At 43.8% G+C, this 22,698-nt stretch overlaps 1 protein-coding gene across 1 annotated transcript in view; it reads right to left on the bottom strand.

The window, feature by feature from the left end:
- LOC308123983 (uncharacterized protein) overlaps nucleotides 1-22,348 on the bottom strand; it is a gene marked incomplete at both ends in the record, with an annotated part of 33,265 nt that extends 10,917 nt beyond the window's left edge. The window contains one exon of the mRNA XM_080486738.1: nucleotides 21,693-22,348. Coding sequence (XP_080342864.1) covers nucleotides 21,693-22,348 — 656 coding nt within the window. The remainder of the gene's footprint in view (nucleotides 1-21,692) is intronic.
- Nucleotides 22,349-22,698: the final 350 nt, after the last annotated feature.

Below are 22,698 nucleotides of genomic sequence, written 5' to 3'. Positions count from 1 at the left end.
TTCCATGGAGACGGAGCATTTTCATAAGTTGCGTTTTCCAAAATTTCCATGGAGACGGAGGTGGAGCGTTTTTCAAAAAGTTACATTTTCTCTCGTTTTCATGGAAACGGTAGCGTTTGCGCTCGTTTCTACTGAGCATGTGCAGAACTACTAGTTACTACGGCTGTGGTTGTAGTTTCTACTGAGTCAGAGCGTTTTCAAAAAGTTGCATTTTCCCCAAGTTCACAATATGGTGGAGTCGGAGTTTATCCTACATACAGCCCCAGAGGTCCACCAATCTATCATTTAGGCCCCATTTATCCAAGGTAGTACTGCATGTGGCAGAGTACCCGATGAACAAAACGTCGCACAAGCCTGGGACTCGAACCAGGGTCCCTCTCCGTGAGCTGGTTGGTGGAACAGAAGTCTGACTAAATACTACAGTAGCTGTGGTCCGTGCTCCTCTGTGACCAGTCCTGCTAAAGCAGAAGTACGAACTCACGCTGCGCTGCAGTACAACAATAAACTGCAGAAAGGACAGGAAGTACATTTGATGCTACACGATAGCAAATCCGTTACCGTAGAAACAGTGACCAGCGTCCATGCTACGCCACGTGGTGATGGTTAGAATCACTGCTGGGATGTGCCACTTGTGTAACCATGGCAACCACTATACTTAAAGTACAAGGGACTCTGCTTAGGGCCAATGCAACGATGTGTCAAACCTGTAACCGTAGCAACAACTGCAACATCGGACGACAGTTGTTGGGATTCAGTCTACAATGTATCGAATATGTCACCATGGCAACGACTGCCAAAGTCCACCCTGAACAGTAACCCAATGAAAACCATAATAACCAGAGTCCATACGACATCAGAGTGAATCAGTAACCATAGCAACCACTGTAAACAAACTCCATGCAACACTGTGACACATTAGAAACCATGGAAACCATGGAAACCATATCGAAACTCAGAAAGACTGTAGCCAGAGTCCCAGCGACAGACATGTTTTAAACACAAACTAAGACATCGACACAATTTATGATAAAAGTCGGGGATGAAGTTGCGCGTCGACAGCAACCTGTCAAAACTGGGCAACATAGAGCAACTCCAGGTTCCTCTACGGTGACGATGGGAATGTTCTGCCACAAAGTCGTGACCAAGAATCGCAACTCTTTTTGAAATAGTTACAAAAATAACAATATAATAATAGTGACAAGCTGCTTGTATCGAAAAAGTTGCACAAGACAAAGATAAAACCAGTGTGAGAGTAAACTTCTCGTTTAATTGGGACCCGAAAGTATCACAGTCAAATTCAGTGTCACACACACACACACACACACACACACACACACACACACACACACCCACACACAGTAGTTGTTGCTTACAGAGACGCTCTCGCCGTCCTGTAAACTGCAATAAACCCGAACACACACACAGACACACCGTAAATCTCACCATAATACGCCCTCTGAGTGTACGTGTGTGTGTTTATGTACGATTGTGAGCCCGTGTGTGTGTGTGTGTGTGTGTGTGTGTGTGTGTGTGTGTGTGTGTGTGTGTGTGTGTGTGTGTGTGTGTGTGTGTGTGTGTGTGTGTGTGTGTGTGTGTGTGTGTGTGTGTGTGTGTGTGTTTTATAGGTGTTGTAAATTTGGCTGCCGGCGTTGTTTTTATCAGCATATTCGCAAGCTGTTTAGCCAACGGTGCAGATGTCACTGTTACGACCACACACACACACACACACACACACACACACACACACACACACACACACACACACACACACACACACACACACACACACGTAAAGAAGTTGCAGGGCGAGAGAAACATGTACAACACACACACACAGCATTTGACACTGTTTATACAGTTAGGCATGTGTGTATACTGTATAATCCTATCTAAATTCACCTGTGTGTGTGTGTGTGTGTGTGTGTGTGTGTGTGTGTGTGTGTGTGTGTGTGTGTGTGTGTGTGTGTGTGTGTGTCCCACCATTTGCATCTGCCTGCGTAAGCCCGCATCATTTTTTTATTTTTCCCTTCTATGTGTTTTTAAACATATGCGTGTTTTGTGTGCATGCATGTGTGTGTGAAGGTCAACGTGTGTGTGTGTGTGTGTGTGTGTGTGTGTGTGTGTGTGTGTGTGTGTGAGATTTGATTAATGCTGAGAAACTGTGGAGTGTTTAGAAAGAGGTCGCGACCTTTCGGCTTCCATTCAATCAGACAGGGAGCGAGAGAATACCTCCATCCTCCTTTTCTTTCTTCTTTTTCATCCCTCGCTTCCCCCCCCCCCCCCCCCCTTGCCCCCTGAGAATCTGATAAGCCTTAGTCAGCACACACACACAGACACACACACACACACACACTAAATGCTAATATACCGCGCTCCTTATTTACAGTAGGAGCAGCGACACTGGAGAGATTTTTTTCTTTCTTTTCTTTCGTGGTTTTCGTGAAGCGTCGGAGTTACGAGAGATAAACCCCGACGAGGCGCCGACTGCTGCTTTGACCCAGATACCTGCTCCGGTCGACTTCAGCCCGAGGTCGCCATTAATCCTCGCTCCTGGCTCTCGCCGGACGCTTTCAAAGATCAGACACTTCCTCCGACGTTGCTGCTGCCAACCACCGGGGGGCGACAGAGAGATTCCTTTCTGGTGTTGGAGGGCTGAGATTTGCAAGATTTTGTCGGCTTGGAGTTTTGGGAGGAAGTCGAGCCTCAGAATTCAGCGGGTTTAGCGAGTGTAGAGTGAGCAATTTCAAAAAGTTGCGTCCCCCCCCCCCCCCCCCCCCCGTTTCCACGCAAACGGAGTCGGAGCGTTTTCAAAAAGTTGTGTTTTCCAACGTCTCCATGGAGACAGAGCGGAAGCGTTTTCAAAAAGTTGTTTTATTTTTCCCTGTTTACGTCACAATGGAGGCGGCGCATTTTCAAAAAGTCCCAGGAAAACACGGAGTGTGAGTCTGGTGGTAAAAATCGTTCTTATTGTCCGTCTACTGAGCATGTGCAGAACAACAAGCTACTCCGGCTGGTTTCCCGCCGGTTACCATGGAGACGGGACCAGAGCCAATCCGGGAGTCTCATTTTCGCCCGTCGGACAGAGCGCCGAGCGTTTTCAAAAAGTTACTAGGGGAGCCTCTATCCATGGAGACTGGGTGTGGGGCGTTTTCAAAAAGTTGCACCACTGGAGCCGTTTTTCGCCAAAACAGTTGTGTTTTCAGCGACTCCCGGGCGCCGTGGCTACGGAGGTTTTCTGCGTTTTCACCTGAAATGGTGAAAAGTTGACGCTCCCTCTTCACCCGGCAATCTCGTCTTTCTCCAAGTCGACACTTTCCTCCCCTCTTCCCCTCTTCCCCTCTTTCTCCGGCGTCATCTCTTTCTCTCCCTCCCTCGTTCCTCCGCTATCGGCTGATTCGCTGCCTCCTCTCTTTGAACCGCTCCTCCAGCCCCCGCGGCCCCGGCCAATTACACTCTGTTTGTCCACCCGTTTTCAATAAACTACCCCCCCTCCTTCTTTCTCTCCCTCCATCCTTCCTTCCGTCCGTCCCCAACTGCTTTCGTCCACTCCATTTTTTTTTTTCATTTTTAATTAACTTCTTTTGTAACTTGGAAGGGACCCCCCCCCCCCCCTTCTCCTCCTCCTTCATCCCTCCAACATGCCTCTTGCACTCCCACACTCTTCTTCTTCTCCTCCTCCTCTCTCCCTCCCTCTCTCTCTCTCATGTAAATGGAGGTTAAACACACTATTTACATATCAATTACAGTCAGACAGCGAATCAATGATTAACACGCTCAGATTAGCTTAGCCGCCGTTTAGCCGCGTTGGAGATTTAGATTAGCGATTAAGCTTTAACTTATTTTCCGGGTTGGGGGGGGGGGGGGGGGGGGGGGGGTAGTGGGGGAGGGGTATTTTGATTACCTCCAGCCCGTCGGATCAATGACTCGAGTCACTTCCTGTTTGCGTTCCGCCGCTCCTTAATTCTTTTTTATAGATACGAAAAAAAACAAAAAACTGCTGTTTTATAATAATGTGGTGTATTAATTCATTAAAATGTTAAAAAGTTTTTACAGAGAAAACATCTATATACATTAAACGGCTGGAGAAACACAGATTTGTTTAAAAGCGAGGGAACGACCTTTAGCGACGTGTTGTGAAATCGTTGATATGTACTGAAATGTTCCATTTTTAAACATATATGAATATAAAAGTGGCACGTTTCAGGGTTTCATTGTCTCAAACACTCGTTTCGTTTTGGGAGAAACGACTTTCTGAAAACGCTCCTACTCCGTCTCTGTGGAAAAGGGGACAACGCAAGTTTTTGAAAATGCTCCGTCTCCATGGAAATGGGGAAAATGCAACTTTCTGAAAACGCGCCTACTACGATTCCAATGGAACCAGCGAAACGCAACTTTTTGAAAGCGCTCTAACTCAGTCTCCGTAGAAATGGGGGAAACGCAACTTTTTGAAAATGCTCCGACTCAGTCTCCATGGAAACGGGGGACAAGCAACTTTCTGATTACACAAACTAAAGTAACGTTTACGAAAACGGTAAAACCGTGTGCTCGCTTTGCTAGCTGCCTGAATATAAACAACACTCACTGACAGTATATAAATAACGCGTGTGTGTGAGAAAAGGGAAATTTTAGAATAGATTTAAATTAGACAGGAAATCCTTTGAGAAATTTAATATTTAAAGTTATTAAATCTGACACTTACTGAAATTTGGACTAGCGTTAAGCTAAGTAGCCTAGCATGCTAGAGAGAGAAAACTGGTAAAAAAAAAAAAAAATGTATAACGTTTTGATATTAAGATTGTTTTGGGTTAAATTTAATAGTTTTGAATTGAAAAACGGAGTAAAATGTCAAACTTCAGAGTAAAATGTTAAACTTCAGAGTAAAATGTTAAGCTTTAGCCGTTAAGAGCAAAGAAGAAAAAGTGAGAAAATCTAATTTACCAAGTGAATAAACAGCTCTGAGGCGGGTAAAGTTACTCTTTGTGTTTAGCATCGTTATATTTTTTAATGTTTTCATTGTATTGGTGCTTTTATTGCAGCACTTTAAGTGGACTTCATTATTTTCCTGTTGACAAATTAAAGCGTCTAATGAAGGGGTGTGAGAGAGAAACGCTGAATATTAAGTCCAACATACTGTCAAGTTATTTACGATATAAAACCGATTTTCTATTCCAGTAAAACCTGAAGAAGAAGAAGAAAAAAAAAAAAGAAAAGAACGAGTGATAAAGGATAAAGTTATAATGTCGCTCCGGCAGCGCCGATCTTCTTTTTGTTTAGAGAGCGAGGATTTATTAGTGACACCAATACGTCAAACACTGAAGAGGGAAGTGAAGAAAAGAAGGAACGAAAAAACAGAAAAAGAAGTGAAAACACACACACACACACACACACACACACACACACACACACACACACACACACACACACACACACACACACACACACACACACACACACACACACACACACACACACACACACACACACACACACACACACACACACACACTTGTTTTTGACATGTATTGTTGCATTGTTTCCTTTGAGTAGAAAATTACAGAGGCCCGGATCGCTTCAATGACGAGCTATCAAAACGACAGCATGTCTGCCAGCGCCACACACACACACACACACACACACACACACACACACACACACACACACACACACACACACACACACACACACACACACACACACACACACACACACACACACACACACACACACACACACACACACACACACACACACACACACACACACACACACACACAGCAATGTTTTCACACAATAAAGAAACATTTTAATTTAATACAGAATTTTTTTTTTTTTTTTGAAAAGTGAAATAAGATTTAAAAAATTTAAATATACATATTTCAGGTTTCCTGACGTTCAACCCGTCCAATAATAATATTCACGACCACCAGAACACTCCTCTCCCAGAATCCAGAAGGAAAGATGTGGGATCCAGTTGGAGTTGCCGACGTTCGTCTCCGATACGTCGTCGAAACCTTTCTGAAGGAAATTCCTCAGCGCTCTCGTAGAGACGTATTTCCAGAATTTTAATTTGGCAGAACTTAACCCAGTTTGTTGGCGACAAATCCCAGTTTTTTCGTAAACATCTGGCCTTTGGTGTGACGGATTTAAGAAACGTCCTCTTTCGGTTTATTCAGACTTTAATTTCGAGCAGAGGTTTGAAGTCAGTGTGAAGACATATCAGTTTGATTCTAAATTTACACCGTACTTTTGTACAATTTTGTGTTTGTAATAGTTCACTATAATAATAAAAATCATAATATTTTAAATGTCACTATTTCATATTTTATTTCTTATGATGACCACAATGGAAATAAGTCTTATCTATGACTTTTTTTGTATCATCCTCTGGTTTTTTTTACATGTCATCAAAATGATTACCGTATCTTTCAGACTATGAGTGCACCGTGATATAAGCTGTAAAATTTAAAAAGGAAAAATAAAAGATTAAGTGCATATATAAGCCGCAGGTGTCCACATTGTAACAGGGCAGGAATTGTTCATATTTACATCAATATCGCAAATCTGTCTTTCATAGTGCTGGAAATTCCTGATTTCTCAGCCACGGAGTCCAGCAGGGCGGATTTACGTGATGCACCTGAACGCATCACTCCGGACCACGGAAAGCAGCGCAAGACGACGTCCCCAAGAGCAGAAATATCACTTTTAGGACAAGTTTTGGAGAAGCAGAGGCTCAAAACAGCAAGTATCTACATGTGGAAGTAGAATCTGGCGGCATGAAGCCTGTTAACCCGTAAAAATCCATAAATTAACCGCGTCATGTTATAAGCCGCATACAAAGTGTGTGGAAAAAGTAGAGGCTTATAGTCCAGAAAATAGAGTAAAATATATTTGTAGGTTTTATTTTGTACGCACATGTAGAAAATCCCAATAAATGAATTGATTCAATTAAACGTCACGTGTCTTACGTCCTGAATGAACAGTGGTCTCGATCAAGAGCCCAGAGGTACGCCAGTTTAACCCAACCACAGGGATTCTGGGCAGAGGAGCTTTAAACCGTCCAAACTTCACTTTCTAGTTACTTCCCAACGCAACGGAACTTGGCGGCACAACTTGGACGAGCTTCCGCACGTTGGGAAGAGTTTGAAAGCATCAACAAAAGCTGGGAAGCACCGCCGCCGCCGCCGCCGCGAGGAGAAACTTCAGGTGACGCCTTCACAAAGGGACACAAAAATAAATAAAGCAGCGCCGCAAATTAAGTTGTCAGATCTCAAGAGTTTTACCGGGCGAACGACGTTTGTTACGGCTTCAAGCGTCTTGTCCAGAATGCTCTTTTTTTTTAAAATATGTCGACAAAAGACGAAGGAGAGAACGAGTTTTCTCCACACACACACACACACACAGAAAAACAAACACACACACACAGAATGATGAGAACTCCTTCCTCCATAAACGTCTCAGTCAGTTTAACCACTGTTATTATTCTAATCATGATGACATGTTTTTAAATGGATTATTATACGTTTTCATTAATAACACGCTGTCTGGGAAGGATTTTTGATGCGCGGGGAGGCGGCGAACACACACACACACACACGAAAGGGTGGGTGATTAAATATGTGAGATAAGACGGGAAAAAACGACTTAAATACTTTTTTTTTTTTTTTTTTTTAAACAGACTCGCATGCTCCTGACATGTTTTCACACTGCTAATTATAAATTACACAAAGTTTGGGCTAATAACACGCTGTCTGGTAAAGTTTCGGTGTGTGTGTGTGTGTGTGTGTGTGTGTGTGTGTGTGTGTGTGTGTGTGTGTGTGTGTGTGTGTGTGTGTGTGTGTGTGTGTGTGTGTGTGTGTTGTTGTCACGTTTTTAATTGATTTCAGCTATAATTATTAAGACGATCATCTGTTTGTCAGAGTTTTTGTATTGGAATAAAAAAAAGAGTAATAATTTTCTTGCCGTTTTTATTAATGACATGTTGTCTGTGGGACACGCACACACACACACACACACACACACACACACACACACACACACACACACACACACACACACACACACACACACACACACACACACACGTCACCTGTCATCCCCTCGCTGCCCTCTCTTTCCCCTCGCTCTCTCTGCTCCTCCTCTCCGCTCTCCTTTCATCTCCTCCTTCACCTCTGACCTCCTCCTCCTCTTCCTCCTCCTCTTCCTCCTCTCTCTTTGATATCGCTCCTTGGAAACTGTAAATCTGTCGTTCCTTTTCTCTTTCTGCCGTTTCTTTACACACACACACACACACACACACAGATGTCTGACAAGCCGTCACAATAAATAGAGAGATAAGACCAGGTGGAGGAAGGAGGGAGGGAGGGAGGGAGGGAGGGGAAGAACGGGGGAGGGGATAGAAATGACAAGAAGATTGAATTAAAAGGAGGAATAGGAGGAAGAAGAGGAGGGAGGGGAATGATGAACAGACGAAACCCCCCCCAAAAAAACTGCAGTAAGAGACGCAAGGGGAGCGAAGAAAAGGAGGGATGAAAGGGAAGAGAGGAGAAAGACAAAACAAATAGAGGGATGAAGAAAGGATGGGATGAAAAAGAGGTGAAAGAGGAATAAAAGGAGGAACAAGAGGTTAGAAATTGTGAAAAGGAGAAGAGACACAAGAAAGTTTTAAAAGTGAAGAAAAGAAAGAAGATGTAAAAAAAAAAGACATTGAATGAAAATGACCAAACAAAAAGAAAGGAAATACGGATAACGGAGAATAGAAGTCGGAATCTAATAGAATGACGTTAAAGTCCAGAAATGAAATGAAAGGAAAATGGAACAGGGTAGAAACAAGAGGAAGAGTTAAAAGAAGTGAAAGAGAAAACAAGGAGGTTAAAAACCAAAAAGAAAAGTATTCTAAAAAAGAGGTAGAAGAGGAGTAAGAAGAATTTAGAGAGAAAAACAGGGTAAAAAACAAGGATGAAAATGAGGGGAAATGTGGGGTAGGAGGTAAAGAGGGGGAGAATCAGAAGAGAAAAATAGAAAAAAGGTGAAAAAGACAGTTAGAAAGTGAAAAGGAAAAAAAGAGTAAAAGATAAGATTAGAAAGATAGAAAAAGATGTACAACATTTAAAAACAAAGTAGAACAGAAGAAGGAATGAAGAAGAAATGGAGAGAAAAAAGGGATGAGGGTAAAAAACAAATATGAAAAATAGATCAAAAAAGAACAAGATGTGGAAATGAAAAGATAAAGAAGGAAAAAAGAAGAGAGAGACAGTGTAAAGAGGAAAAAGAGCGAGCGAAATTAAGAAAAAAGCGGGTTGAAATGAAAAGATGAAGAAGAGTGGAGAAAAGATGGAGGAATCAGGAGGAGGGAGAGAACAGATGGAGAGGAAAGACGGGAGAGGCGGGAGGAGGCGAAGAAGAGACCGGAAGATAAGGAGGTGAAGAATCAACGGGATTAGAAGGAAAAGAGGAGGAGGGGGTGGGGAGAGGAGGGAGAGGAGGTGAAAGGAGGAGTGGAGATATGACGGGAGGAGGAGGGATGGAGGGATTTACCTGGCGAACGAGAGGAAAAGCTGTTGTGACACTCCCTAATGCGATTTCTAAACCAATCTGCTAAGTGCACCTAAGAGACTCCGTGTGTGTGTGTGTGTGTGTGTGTGTGTGTGTGTGTGTGTGTGTGTGTGTGTGTGTGTGTGTGTGTGTGTGTGTGTGTGTGTGTGTGTGTTCGTTCACAGGCATCGAATAATCTTGTTGCAGACAACAACCCCGCTCCCTCTCACCTCCCCACCCCTCCCCCGCTCCCTCTCACCTCCCCACCCCTCCCCCGCTCCCCCCGCGAGAGCAACCTAAAAACGCGTCCCTTAAACTTTTTTCCCCCCGAACTCGTGTTTTTACCCTAAAATATGAAGCCGTGTGCCACTTTAACGTCGTCCGTTGGTTGTTTTTTTTATCGTTTGTTGTTGTTTTTCTTTGCTCCCGTGTGAAAAATTTACAAAAAATAAGGACGTGTAACTCCCTGGAATTTCCAAACAACCAAAACTACGAATGTAATTTTAGCACGGGAACGATAATGACTCGCATTATTCTCTTGCAAATCAGAATAAAAGTTATCAGACTGTTTTTTAATATATCACAACAACGCAATAGATCACGACGTCCCGCCGGTTCAACAAAAGATCAGAAATAGAAATAATAATAGATTGTAATAATAGAATCGTTAAGTGCAACAAAAAGTCAAGTTTAAAAGGTATACAAAAGCTGTTTAAGGAGAAACGAGTTTAAAAAGGGAAACCATAAAAGACACCCAAGGAAATACTTTTTGAAAAAGGAAAGTTATTCCATTTTGACCTCACCCGCGTTCATGATTGCAGTCATGCCACTTGTGTGCACTAGGTGGCAGTAGAGCGTAAACATTACTGTTGTTAGTTGACTCCCCTTTTCGTGATAATCTGTGTTTTTCAGGCCCCGTTTACACGAGTAAAAACGCAGTTTTTTGTGTTTTCATTAAGCTAAAGAAATGTTCACATTTCATCATACGGTAACAATAACCGGTCCATGTTTTATTACGTATAAAGAACAAAGTTTTACTTGACTAATAAGAGTTCACCAGCGATGCAACTTCTCATAGACTTAACTTGACTCAAGATAAATCGGTGATACGGCCTAAAATATCAATTATGGTATCATTTTATATGACATTTATTGCGATATATTCTTTTCTTCTGTATATATATATGTCAAAAACTGTTTCTGAACATATATACCAGATAAATCGCAGCAGAAAGTTTTCATAAAGTCATATTCAAGATTTGAAACAGATATTTTTTCCAAACAATGCAACACAAAATTGTTAAATAACAAAGATAAAGATATTTTAAATGTAAAACATAATACCAAGTATAGCTCACCCCCATGAGCTCCACGCTTATAATCATAAACTGTCAGGTGATGATGGAAAAGTGAGGAAAATCAAGCAGATGAACCGATGCAAGGTTAAAAACAAATGTAATGTTGTAATACGAGGAAACTTTTGGAAAAACAAAGTGAAAATCAACCAATTGGTCATCGTGTTCCGGGAATGTCCTCGGTTCGTTGGTTAAAATTTTGCTTTGGTCCTCACTTCGTATTCCAGACAAGAACACCCGAACACATTATGGTCAACTGAGTGTTTGACAAATGTTAGAGGATCATTAAGCACAAAAAATGTCTCTGAGGAACCGGCAGGAACCTCGTCCAAGAACACAATAGTTGTCTCCCACGTAGTTTTATACAAGTTGAAATAATTATCGGGAACCAATGCAGCGGTTTTTCGGCCTCGATTACACGACAACATTTCAAGTGAATACGGAAAACTTTTTTTGCATTTCGGCCGTCAATGGTTTTCAAAAAGTTGCGTTTTCAGTAATAAAATCCAACTGACTCCACGCTGAAGTCAAAAGTTCGAAGCCCGGTTTCCGCGAGCGCTATTTGCTTTATTAGCTTTAGCCACCTTGGCGTGGACGTTAGCGCCCCTCCCCCGCAAAACTTGTCCCGCTTAAAAGTTGGAGACTGAAACAGCCTTTGTGAAACATTATCTATTTCCCAACACACACACACACACACACACTGACCTGCCTCTACCCTCTCAATGTTTTCCTCAGTCCGCACACACACACACACACACACACACACACACACACACACACACACACACACGGAGAGGATCAGTTCTTTTCCATGGTGACAGAGGGTCATATTTCTTGCTTTGATCTTCACCTCTTTCTTTCCCTCCCTGTGATCCCTCGCTCCCCTCCTCTATCGGTTTTCAGAGAGAGAGAGAGAGAGAGAGAGAGAGAGAGAGAGAGAGAGAGAGAGAGAGAGAGAGAGAGAGAGAGAGAGAGAGCATCTTCCCTCAGTGTCTGGTTGGTAACTGAAGCATGAAACCGCCTGGTCGGCCCCCGAGACACACACACACACACACACACACACACACACACACACACACACACACACACACACACACACACACACACACACACACACACACACACACACACACACACACACACACACACACACACACACACACACACACACACACACACACACACACACACACACACACACACACACACACACTGCTCGATAGGAGACGTGATAAACATTAAACTGGAGACGTGAGACGGGAACTGGACGAGCTGTGCCGTTTTATCATCATTTTCTTTTTGTTACGTACGACTAATTTTTAACACTTGAAAGGAAACGTTAAAATCTCCTCGCCCCTTCTCAGGTGTTCGCCGTGTCATCCCGTCACGTCGTCTTTAATAAATCTTGAGATTCTCTGCCGTGACGGTACAATCAGCTCGTCTTAGCGCCTAATTGAAAACACATGGAATTCTCCGGCGTCGTCCTTTAACCCATAAACTCTGACATGCTCCGCGCCTTGACTGAAATCCTGCAAATAAATACGTAGAGGAGCTTCATAGAAATACTATAAATCTAAGATTTCCAATGCATCTAGTTTGATGTAAAATAATAATACTAATAAAAATAATGATCAGCAAAATGGAAAAAAAACAGAAGGTCAGGACATAATTGCAAAGGTTGTAATACCACTTATTACCACAAGGTGGTGCGATGAGTCACTCCATTATAAAATGTAGCAGTAGTGGGTTTTTTTATAAGCCAAGTGAACTTCTGAACATGCAAGAGTCCTTGAATTGATGAAATCTTGAAATTATGATGTTTTTGAATAATCCAGAATGCGTACCAGTCGTAGAAAGTGATTCCTAAATTTCTCTGGGGAGCTTTTTCTAGATCTATTCAATTTGTTAAGGTTCATAAATATGTGTGTGAGGGTTCTAGGAAGGCATGAGAATTCTACAATATACTGCTCCAGAATTCATGAGTGAAGATATTTCTAGAACGTCAGATTATTCTAGAACGTGTAATTTCAGGGGTGGAATTTCTGATAACTCTTACAGTTCTGCAACGTGAGCATTCAAGAAAATGTGACAGTTTCAGAAGGTGGAGGGGTTCTCAAAAATGAAACGCTTTAGAATAGAGTCTAGAAAGTCAGTTTTAGAACAGGTGAGCATGACAGAACGTGTGAGAACTCTTTGTTAGACATCTCAAATGTTAGAATATTCAAGAAGGTGAGTTGTGCTTTATTGCAATAATCTTGAGATCTCTTGAATTTGAGAACGTTCTTGAAAATAGTCAGATTTTTGGAAAAGTCTAGAATGCCTTCAACTTGTCAGAGTTCACAAATATGTGAACGTTCAAGAAGGTGACAGTTCTAGAACACATCGAGAATGTCGCTGCTCTTCGAACTCTACAAATTATGTGACGATTTGTGAGAGTTCTAGACTAGACTAGAATGTATAAACACTGCAAAGTTTATATGGTTCTAGAACAGTCTAGAACGCCTCACAATTGTAGAAAGTCACAGATTTCTTCAATTTGTTCAAAGTTCATAATATACATACATGTGTGAACCTTCTAGAAGACGTCAGAGTTCTGGAATGCATCGAGAATATTCTGTGCTCTAGACCTCCAGAGTTTTAGAATTTGTGAGCGTTCTCCACTTTTTTAGGAGTCTGTGGTAAAAATGCTTGTTCTAGAATGTTCTAGAATGTTCTAGAATGTTTTAGAATGGTCTAGAATGCCTGACAACTGTAGAAAGTCTGAGGTTTCTTTAATGTGAAGGTGTGGAAGTTCTAGAACTCATCTGCTTGAGAATGCTGGCGCTCTAGAACTCTCGAAATCATGTGTTTCGGAATATTTTGCAGTACTAAAATTCTAGTTCTCGTTCCAATACGAGTTCTACAATGTCTTTCAACACCTGGGGATGTGCATGTTTTAAAAAGAGCGTCATGGATTGGGCTGAATCCAGAAAGAAAAGGTTGAAGTGGATCAATGTGATTAACGGAACGTGTGAACGAAGTGTCCGATTGGTCGCCGCCGAGCCGCTAACGAACGCCGTCACACCGGATGGAGAGCGACCGCGGCTCCCCGCCGGCCAACGCTTTAACCTTTATCAATTAACCAGCAGCGCAAAGCGGGGATGAAACACAACACACACACACACACACACACACACACACACACACACACACACACACACACACACACACACACACACACACACACACACACACACACACACACACACACACACACACACACACCGCGTGAAACAATATACACACACACACACACATTAAAACAGGACGCACATGCAGGCGAGTGTGAACGCCACCTCACAGATGTAACTTGAGCCAGTGTGACAACTGATAGCTCTGTTTGTGCTTTCCAGACAGTAACACACACACACACACACACACACACACACACACACACACACACACACACACACACACACACACACACACACACACACACACACACACACACACACACACACACACACACACACACACACACACACACACCTCAGCCAGGAGGCAAAACAAACTGACCGCATTCGACTGTGTGTTTTACAAACCACTGTGCTCCATTAAAAGAACTTAATGCTCCATGTAAAAGAATGAAAGACATCAAATTGATGAAAGGAGCTCACGCTGTGTGTGTGTGTGTGTGTGTGTGTGTGTGTGTGTGTGTGTGTGTGTGTGTGTGTGTGTGTGTGTGTGTGTGTGTGTGTGTGTGTGCAACGCTATGAGAAACCAAAACGACTTTTCTCCCTCCTGTGTTACAAACAATACAAATGCCATCATTGGTGTGTGTGTGTGTGTGTGTGTGTGTGTGTGTGTGTGTGTGTGTGTGTGTGTGTGTGTGTGTGTGTGTGTGTGTGTGTGTGTGTGTGTGTGTGTGTGTGTGTGTGTGTGTGTGTCTTTTTTTCCAGCTTGTGTGTCACGGAGTGTGTGTGGGCTTTAACAGCCTGTCGTGATAAGGAGAGCCCAGAATAACACTCCGACATCAGCAGCCCGCCCTCCTGTCACTCACTATCGATTTCACACACACACACACACACACACACACACACACACACACACACACACACACACACACACACACACACACACACACACACACACACACACACACACACACACACACACACACACACACACACACACACACACACACACACACACACACACACACACACCCTGCGAACGACGAAGCGGTAAAAGTCACGTCGCTGAGCGTCGACCGCTCGTGGCGCCGAACCGTCAAGAAAAGAGACGAGAGTCGCGGATAAAACCAGAAGTTGAGACGTCGGCGATTCCGTCAGCGCAAGTTTGTGAAAACACCCCAGGAAAGCAACAGTTTTACGTAGATTTAAAATCGACTTTGTGTTGAGATTTTAGCCATTTTCAGTAGGAATTGTTCATTTTGGGTGAAAATAGACATTTTATCTGGTCCTCTGCGCCGCGACAAAGAAAAACTTTAAATGTTTAATTGAATATTGATGAGATGGAAGAAGGGAACAGCTGGATAATTAAGCTGCTTCGCTCTACTCCTCTTCAGGTTATTATTAATATTGTTGTTCTGATTGTCGTGCTGATTATTAAGAATATTTTCATTTACAGATTTTTTTTCTGATATTATTACTAGAACTACCACATCCTTTCATTGTCGTTTATTTTTTAATAATGTTTGAAATAAAGACATACCAAAGCAAACTAAATGTTATTATAGTATTATTACACCAGGCCAGCCTTCGACATAAAACAGACAGGATGTGGCAACTAGTTTAAGACAAAACAAAATAAAAGTTTTACCTCTAAAATGACATTTTAGAAGATTATTCTCCACTAATAGATCATGTAAAGACAAAGACATGAATAGAGGTGTTGCCCACAGTCCTAAATGAAACTCGTGTTTTATTATAATCAGAAACTAAACAGCAGAAAAAAACGACAAAAAACAAAAGACATACGTGAATTTTTGATTATTACACCGATTAGACGATCTCATTTTCTTTAAAAAGACGTTAATGTGGATTAAAATGACCCGTTGGTAAAGAGTTCAGGGACGTAAACGTTCAGGAAAGTGATATTCTGCTTGTAACGATAAAGAAACGTCCCGCTGGGTTCTGCTCCTCCTTCACATTCACTCTTATTCCACCGTTTCCTCGTGTGTTTTCACTCTTTCACAAGAAGCAGATTTGCACCAATAGATTGAGCCCGGAACTCGTCCGACGCCTCTTAAAGGATTATTCCACCACTTTGTTGTTTTAATTTAGCCGTTTTACAGCCGAGCCTGGCTTTGTAATTAATGAACTAATTATGTGTGCGCTTAAACAATTACTGAGGTGCTCGGGGAAGCGTTGAGGCGGCGTTCGATGTCATTTAACAACGATAACAGGAGACTTTGTGCATCTTATTCTGAATTCCTTTTATATTTTGAAAGTGCAGAAGCAGATGTGGACGGCCAGACGTTTGGGAGACAGGGTTTTTTTGTGAGTGTGTGTGTGTGTGTGTGTGTGTGTGTGTGTGTGTGTGTGTGTGTGTGTGTGTGTGTGTGTGTGTGTGTGTGTGTGTGTGTGTGTGTGTGTGTGTGTGTGTGTAACTTCTATTCTATACGTCGATTCCCATCGCCACCTGTCCACATGCCGACGTGTCCTTGGGCAAGACACTGAACCCCAAATGGACGCCTCCATTGGTGAACGGGTGAACACATTATAAGGTCTCGGTCTGGACTCGGTCTGGACTCGGCCTAGTCTCGGTCTGGACTCTGTCTAGTCTCAGTCTGGACTCGGTCTGGACTCGGCCTAGTCTCGGTCTGGACTCGGCCTAGTCTCGCATGCCAGACCACTAGTTGGCGCTGTGTTTTCAGTACTAGACCCAGCTGAGCAGGCCCAAACAGAGCAGTACTTTATAAACATTGCAGTACTTTAAACTTCCCTTCCTGCCTCAGATCCACTCAGGCTCTCCATGTATGTCGACGACGCTGCAGTAAAGGTTTGTAAATGAGAGCATCTGCGTTTCCCCCGTTCACACGGAGATGGAAAGCAGGTCGTTTCTGAAACGCTGCCCTCTGGAGGCCACTTCCGGAAAAAAAACGGCACTCCGGAAGTCCTTGTCGAAGTAAACGAATTGCTAAAAACGCCACAAATCTTTTCACCTGAAAACGTGGCGTGAACAGGGTCTCACGTGAAAACGGAAAAACTTTCACTGCGGTTTGTTTTTCCAAACAGACGACGTCGCTTTAAATCTGTCTGCTGATACGACGACGCAGTTTCCTCAGTGGAGGAAGCAGTAGAAATAACACGGGGACGAGTTGGTGAAATGCACAGTGGGAGTTTTCTTTCTTCTCTTGAGTAATGTTATAGGAGGGCGAGAGAGAGAGAGAGAGAGAGAGAGAGAGAGAGAGAGAGAGAGAGAGAGAGAGAGGCATTAGAAGAATGTCAATATGATTGGAGTGAGAGGAGTGTGTGTTCTACAACAATGGATCTCCAGCCGTGTTGTTCCATGTGCATTCACATGATCCATTATTACCCCTGACATGTAGCCCAGTGTGTGTGTGTGTGTGTGTGTGTGTGTGTGTGTGTGTGTGTGTGTGTGTGTGAGAGGAAAGACATAAGAAGAGATCAAAAAGGACGCTAATATAGAAAAAGAGAGATAAATTAATCACAAAATCCGTGTGTGTGTGTGTGTGTGTGTGTGTGTGTGTGTGTGTGTGTGTGTGGTCAGCCGAAAACACACAGAGGTCACTCGCCAAACAACCGAGCGGCTCCGCAGCAACACAATCGGCCGTTAATTATTAAGCCGACGCCGAAGCGGCGAGAGCATCCGTCATCCTGGAAACCGCCGAGGCGGCGCTCGTTTTCTCTCTGCAAAGTTCTAACGAACGCTTTTCTTTTTTTTTAAATTTATTTAATGTGAGCGACTACGAGAGGTGTGTGTGTGTGTGTGTGTGTGTGTGTGTGTGTGTGTGTGTGTGTGTGTGTGTGTGTGTGTGTGTGTGTGTGTGTGTGTGTGTGTGTGTGTGTGTGTGTGTGTGTGTGTGTGTTCAACATCGAGGAGCCGATCGGCCGAAGAGAACAAATATCAGAAAAAGAAAGGGATGAAATCGGTGGATTGATAGAAGAACAAAGTAAAGAAAAAGGAGGAATAGAAGAAGAGATGAAAGAGATGAAAGAGGAAGTGAGAGTTGTTGTGGCGTAAAGTTTACGAGATGAAAATCACTACATTTGTCTAATAGAGGAGAAATACTTGTTTAATTCCAGAGGGAAATTCTTGAGGAAGACGCTCGGTGCTCAAACCGGGAGGAATTCAGCGCCTCGAACAAGGATGTGGAATCGAACCGGCAACCTTCCGGTTGAACGTCGACCACTTGACCGACTGATACTCCAGGCCAAATATATTTAAAACCCAAAACAAGTTTATAACAAGGTGAAACTTTAAGGAGAAAACTCATGAATACCAAAATAAAAGCTTCAAGAATCCCCCTCGGGGGGGGCTTTTGGGAAATCCAAGATGGCGTCCAAGATGGCCGCCAACTTGAGATTTTCTCACATTCTTGTATCAAAGATATCAAACAATTGATCTTTAAATTATCGTGAACTATATGACAAAATATCAAGTTGGCGGCCATCTTGAATTTCTCAAAAGCCCTAAGCGGAACCTTGGGTACTTTTATTTTGGTATTCCCGAGAGTATTCTGAACATTTGCTTAAAAGGTTCCGCCTGGTATGAACTGATTAAAAAACAAATACGACAGAAAATTACTACAATCTCAACATGACGCAAAATACAGTGAGGTGTCAAAATAAAACTGTTGCATTATGGGTATTTTATTTGAAATATTCACCATTTTCTTGGTGGTTTTTGGCCGGATTGAAGCGTTTTGCAGACAGTTTTTGATACGTCGGTGCTCCTGTCCCGCTATGTCATGTGTTATTTCCAACAAGTACCGTAATGTACAGACTATACGCTGCTATAAGCCCCGTGGCTTCAACAATAATGATAATAAGATTTAATATTATTATATAATAACACGATATGGGTGATGCGTTCAGGTGCATCACGTAAGTCTGACATTTCTTTTTTTTTTTTTTTTACTTTTTAAATTTGGTGGCACAATAGTCTGGAAATTACGGTATTACCGAGCATGCCCTCTTACTACTACTGCGAATAAATATCACAACATATTTCATTTATTTTAACAATAAGTTGAACTGATGCGAGACCTCATTGTTCACGTCGGTACACGAGAAGTTTAAAGCAAAAGAGTCGGTTATTTGGAACTTTTTTTTTTTTTTAAATCCTCCACCATGTTTTCCATGAGGTTACTAAATACCACCACTCGCCAAAATAAATGGTTGACAGAGTTTCTTCTTTCCAAAACAGGAACAAGTTGAACCTTCACAAGGAACATAACACATCACGCCATTGTTCATGACGCTTCCTGGTTAGAAAATAAATAAAAAAATTAGAAAATAAGAGAAAAGCTGCTCGTGTTGCGCCGCATGCAAATGTGTAGCGGTGAGAACGGTTCGCACGTTCTCCCCGTGGAACCGTCGGTTCCCTCCCACGGTCCAGAAACCACCAGATGAAAACGCGTCGCTTCAGAAAAGTTTCACATTTAAAACGGCGACGTTCTGAAAACGACACGCACGCTGAGAACGATGCAGTGAGCGCGACGACGACTCAGTTGGATTGTTATTACAGTGACTGTCAAAATAAAAGCACCACGTTCCGGGAGAATATGGAGTCACGGCACCACGGAGGACACTTTGTTCTGATCGTCTCTACTGAGCATGTGCAGAACTACTAGTTACTAGTTACTACCAACGTCGTGCGCATGAGCAGAAGCCACATTGTCGAAAAGTTGCGTTTCCCTTATTTCACAATGCACTTTTGAAAAGTTGCATTTCGGAAACTGTGTTTTTTTTCCCTGTGTTCACTTGATGCCATCTCTAAACTAAAAAGTTGCTGGTTTGAATCCCCGTCCCCCCGCTCCGTTGGAGTGTCCTTGAGCAAGGCGCTGAGCCCTGATTGGCTCCCAGTCGCCTCCGTTGGCGAGACGTTCAGTTTATTTAGTGGATTTGCAGTAAAATGTGTTGGAATGCGTCCGAACGAGTCAAATCATTTCCTGCATTTAAAAAGAAAAAGAAACTTCCGATTTTGATTTGAAAATCTCGTCTGGAAACGTTGTTCTGTTCTACTTCCCCACAATAGAATCCCGGATAGAAGCATTGATATGATTTACTGGAGACACAGATCATCACCACGACACGAAAACCTCTTTTAAACGACGTCGTTTCTTTACCGTCCGTAACTAAAACCGCTGCGTTTAGAAAGGATCTGAATGGGAGATAGAAGGAAAAGCAACTTCTACACATTAAAACAATAAATAAATGAGATCTAATCCACATTTACGTTATAGAATAATCCCAAAAAAATCAGAATTTGTGGTGGAAGAAAACAACCGAATGAAATCTGCCTTTGGGTTCAGTGGGACGGCGAGTGAAGGAAGCCGGACGAGAGCCGAGGCGAGTTTCAAGTTTCTTCCTTCTAAAACGTCGAATCGTCGTAAAATCCTGAGTCTAAAAACGAAGCGACTCGTTTTATTTTTGTTCTTCTTAAAGTGGAGATCGGTTTTAAAAAAAATCGACACTGGATGGACGGAAAGTGATTTTAAAAGAATGTAGAGCTGCGTAGAGGCAGGTGGGGAAACACACACACACACACACACACACACACACACACACACACACACACACACACACACACACACTTTACATAACAGGCACTGAAAATACACACTCTAAAAGTGTGTGTTTGCACACAAACACACTGGTGCAACACACACACACACTTGATCTGTCCCACACACACTCAACAGACATACAAAAGCTTTTTCACACTTACACGCGTGCACACACACACACACACACACACACACACACACACACACACACACACACACACACACACAGGTTAGATATAAAGTAATGGATTATGTGTAAACAGAGAGAAGCTGCAGGTTGTTTGCTTTACATTTGTTTGCTGTCAGTCTGTTATTATTGCACTAAAACACCAAAGTAATGAAACATGTGTCTGCTTGTACACGCACACACGCACACACACACACGCACACATGCACACACACACACACGCACACACACACACACACACCATTTCAGCTCCCAAAGTGAAAGAGGAAACGCTGCTGATGAACTGTTTTGCATGAGAGTCACAAATATGTGTTTTTTTATCTGCATCAGAAACACGTAAAATATATAAACGCATTTAAAGAGTTGTAAAAAAAATAAATGCAGCTTTGCATCCAAAATGCATCATTCTGTGCGTCTAATCTGCACAAAACTGATTCTTTTTTTATTTTTAATATGCCGTTTTAAACGATTTAGTTAATTAAGGGGAGATGACAGGATGATAGTCTGTTATCGTTTCATACAGGGAAGAGATAAGAGACACACCGTTATGTCACATCTGCAATTTAAACTAAACTCTTTTCGCTTCATTTGTAGGAAGAAAAAAAAAAGTAAAGAGGACGAAGAAAATAAATTGGGGGAAAAAAAGAGGGAAAGTTTCAAACAAGTTGAAAAGGAGGAAGAAGTAGAGGTGAAGAAACCGGGATGGAGCGTTTGGAAAGGAATCCTTGAAATGTTCCAGGAATAAATAAAAAGTGATGGAAACTTGTGCGTAAAGTTCCTCCAGAGTCGCGATAAAGAAATAAAAGAATAATGATAAGTTGAACGCAAGGTAAAGGAGGGTGGGGGGGTGCGGGGGACCCACCTGGCGCTGGTGCAGTCCTGGTACAGGATCTCGAAGTCCTTCCTGGAGATCAGCTTGCAGCGGTTGACGCCGGGCTGGATGGCCCCGAGCCCCCGCAGCACGCGCACCTGCTCCACGGTGCAGACCACCGGGGCGATGTCCAGCCGCTTCAGCTTGGTGTACACGGTGTGCAGCCCCCCCACCAGGTGCTTCAGGAAGAGGTCGAACACCTGCGGCAGGCAGATCAGCTCCTGGCCGTCCACGCTGAAGCTGGCCACCTTCACGCCGTGCACCTCCACCAGCTTGCACTCGCTGCACAGACCGGACGACGGCTGCGCCAAGCCCGGGGAGCCGGGGGTCAGCCCCGCCGCGCTCAGCGAGCCCAGCCCGCCGAGGGGACCCAGGCCGGCGGCAGCGGCGGCGGCGGCGGCGGCAGCGGCAGCGGCGGCGGCGGAGCCCGGCAGGAAGGCGCTGAGCATGCCGCTGGTGAGCCGCGGGGACGGGGACAGGGAGTGCGAGGTGGCGTGCGCCGGGCTGGACGTGCCGGTGGATCCGGCGGCGGCGGCGGAGGAAGCGGAGGAGGTGAGCAGCCCCTCCGGACCGGAGCGGTACAGCGCGACCGGGGTCGGTGCGCCGGAGCCCGGCGAGAGGAGCGGAGGGGACCCGGGGAGCGACATGAGCTGCTGCTGCTGCTGCTGGTGGTGATGGGAGAAGTGCGCACACATGCACACACGCTCACTCACGCACACGGACACACACTCTCTCCCTCGCTGTCACACACACACACACACACACTTTTAAAACTCTTCCCTGCCACTTTTCCACCTCTTTCTGGTAGTTCCCCTCCTCCAGACACTCTGCACTGCGCTCCGTGCGCGGCTCGCGGACTGTCCGGTCTGTGCGTAAAAGCGACTGGCTCAGACTGCAGGTCAGCCCCGCGCCTGGCCCCGCCCACTGCCCGCCTGGCCCCGCCCCCCACCGGCCTGACTGGCAGTTGGCCGGACCAATCAGAGGCCGCTATTTCTGC

This window comes from Lipophrys pholis, assembly GCF_963383615.2.
Source record: "Lipophrys pholis genome assembly, chromosome: 18".
NCBI lineage: Eukaryota > Metazoa > Chordata > Actinopteri > Blenniiformes > Blenniidae > Lipophrys > Lipophrys pholis.
The sequence above is the reverse complement of the archived record's forward strand: the minus strand, read 5'-3'. Positions and strand labels throughout refer to the sequence as shown.